The sequence below is a fragment of the Armigeres subalbatus genome, chromosome 2 (assembly GCF_024139115.2).
Source record: "Armigeres subalbatus isolate Guangzhou_Male chromosome 2, GZ_Asu_2, whole genome shotgun sequence".
Lineage (NCBI taxonomy): Eukaryota > Metazoa > Arthropoda > Insecta > Diptera > Culicidae > Armigeres > Armigeres subalbatus.
In genome coordinates this window covers 445,161,107-445,163,981 of record NC_085140.1, presented here as the reverse complement: position 1 = coordinate 445,163,981, position 2,875 = coordinate 445,161,107, and the positions used below count along the sequence as shown (strand labels likewise).

The window sequence follows — 2,875 nt, the reverse complement described above, 5'->3', positions numbered from 1 at the left end:
ACTTATTCCGGGGACAACTGACCCCAACGGAATCTGGAATAATTCTGGAACCATAGTGTGGATAGCCTCGAAACTAGTATAAATCAGAAATTGGGATCCTTCCGGATGGAATGCAACTTGTTGCGAAAGAATCGGTCAAGAAATGCGTTTTTTACAGCAGTTTATATTTTTGAAAGCCCTTAAAAACAGACGTTGGGGACGGAAAGGTTAAAAATGTTCACCGATTAATCGGCAGCCATAGTACCCACTTACCCCGTATTTTCACTTGCCCCGGGGTACCTTACATAATATTTTCAACCATAACGCTCCCAGTTCATATTTTGTCGTTTTTATGGGTTTTAGGGTGCCGACAACCGACCACCTTGCCCTAATATTTCTCAACTGAACTTCCTTGCATGATCTCGCTTGCTATGTCATTTTCTGTGGTACGAACTCTCATTCATTGCCATATCTAAGTACCTGTTGGGGAGATTTTCGGGGTCTTTTGAGCCTCACACACCTGTGCTTTCTGGTGGAGATATGCTAAAAGCTAAACATATTTTATTAGCATCATTCAAGAAAAATAACTTTAAATCTACTCACATTGGTCACCCTATTACTACCAATATGTTCTTCCAATGCCTCGCCGTGAGCGTAATAATACAAATCGTAGCCCTACATAAATATCCAAATTTAGTACATATCACTATAATCGAATTCAATACTCACGGATAATGGGATACAAATTCAATTTAACGCAATAAACTACTTCACACTTCCTAAACCGTATAATTTAAATTTCGTGTTAATTTCGTCTCTTCTTTCTATCTCCTTTCAATCTCCTTTCAATCAAAACAAATCTGATTATTGTTTCCCTCTCATAAGTACATACACTAACCACCGCGGTGACCGGGTTGCCAAAAATCCATCCCGTTACACCGCCTAGATGGGTTCGGCATTATCCACCGTAACACTTCCCCAACCCATAAGGCTGGTTCAGCTGCTAAACAGCTACTAATCAGCTTTACCACCTTCTACATCCAGTCGCGCAATCTTCGCCACCGGTCGCCGCATAAGACCGGCTGTCGTCTGCACTACCGCGTCACTTACTCTTCCATCACGTCCTTCGCTGACCTCCACTACTCTTCCACGTAGCCGTCCGTTACGTACCTTCTCTTCAACTACGATCACTAAATCCCCTACTCCTATCGGCTTCACTTCTTCAAACCACTTGGTCCGCCGTGCAATAGTCGACAGGTACTCCCGTATCCATCTTCTCCAAAACTGGTCTACCATGGACCGGCAGAGTTGCCAGTCTGCTCTGCTGACCTCTAGTAATCTCTGGATCTGCCGGCATCTTCGGTGGTTGCACCACTCCAGTAGAACTCAACAGGATAAAATGGTTCGGCGTAAGGGCCTCCTGCTGTTCGCTTTCCAAAGGAATGAACGTCAGTGTCCTGGAATTAGCCACGCTCTCGGCCTCTACGACAAATGTAGCTAACGCCTCTTCCTTCGGGATTTCAGTAGTTTTGATTGCTGCCATCGCCGTTTTAACAGACCTAACGAATCGTTCCCAAGAACCACCAATGTGTGGCGCAGCCGGCAGATTGAACACCCAGCGTGTAGTCGTGTTCGTAAACGTTTCGGCAAGCCGCCCGTTCATCGCGGACATCTCCATACGCAGTTCATTATTCGCCCCCACAAAGCTCGTTCCTCTATCGCTGCGGATCTCTACCGGCGAGCCCCTGCGACCGATAAACCGTCGCACAACTTGCATGCAAGACTCGGTAGAAAGCGAATGGGCTATCTCCAGATGATCGGCACGCGTGGTAAGGCAAGTAAACAATGCTATCCATCTCTTCACCGTATTCCTGTTTACCCGAACTGCGAAGTAGTCGAGGCCCACGTAAGAAAATGGACGCTCGTACGGTTTTAGTCTCGCCGCAGGAAGTGGAGCCATTCGGGGAACTTCTGGAACCGCCTTCTTCACTTTGCACTCATGACAAGATTTGGCCGCCTTGCGCACCTGAGCACGGAGGGCCGGCACATGGAAGCGTTGTCTCACTTCATACACAACCGTCTCACCGTTTGCGTGTAGGAATCTCCGATGATACCATTGTAGTAGCAGTCGGGTCACTAAGTGTTCCTTCGGAAAGATGATCGGAAATCTGGTATCATGTGACACGAACGTCGCAGCGAAGATTCTGGATTCCGACCGAAGCACTCCGTCGTCGTCTATGTACGGTGTCAAATTTCGGATCTTACTCGTACGCTCCAAACTTGCTGAATTCGGCATCATCTGCTAATTTCGCTCCTTGTGTAAGACGGCTACTTCGTCGGAATATTGCTCGCTTTGCACCATGCGGAATATAACCAGCTCCGCTAGCACTATCTCTTGCTGTGTCAACGGTCCAGCCGTCGTCGCCTGCTTTTTCACCTTTTTCCGTAGATTCTGGGAAAATCGGAGAGCAAATGCCACAGAACGTAGTAAACGTGTCCAATTGGAGAAGCGCGCCCAGTCGATCACCAAATCCACAGTCGTCTCCGTATGCACGAGACATGGCGGCAACTCTTCCTCCGTCGTCTGTTTTGACGGCTTCACTTCATTGGGCCATTTGTCTTCCGGCAAACACAAGAGAGCTGGTCCTCTAAACCATAAGCCACTAGGATATAAGCAGGGACCTTTTCCCCACCTAGTGGCCAAATCGGCCGGGTTTTCCTTAGTCGGCACCCATCGCCATTGCTCAACGTCCGACTTAGATAGTATTTCACCCACGCGACATGCGACGAACTGTCGATAGTTCCTATGATCTGCATTTATCCATGCCAGCACAGTCTTGGAGTCACTCCATAAAACTGCTTTGTCGATTTTTAGCGAATGCCCTTTCCGAGTGGA

The 2,875-nt window shown here is 47.7% G+C and overlaps 1 protein-coding gene across 1 annotated transcript; it reads right to left on the bottom strand.

Moving 5' to 3' along the window:
- Nucleotides 1-1,201: 1,201 nt before the first annotated feature.
- Nucleotides 1,202-2,275, bottom strand: LOC134210422 (uncharacterized). Its single transcript, XM_062686471.1, has one exon. It carries the CDS (start codon nt 2,273-2,275, stop codon nt 1,202-1,204), a length of 1,074 nt encoding a protein of 357 aa, XP_062542455.1.
- Between the last annotated feature and the right edge of the window lie 600 nt (nt 2,276-2,875).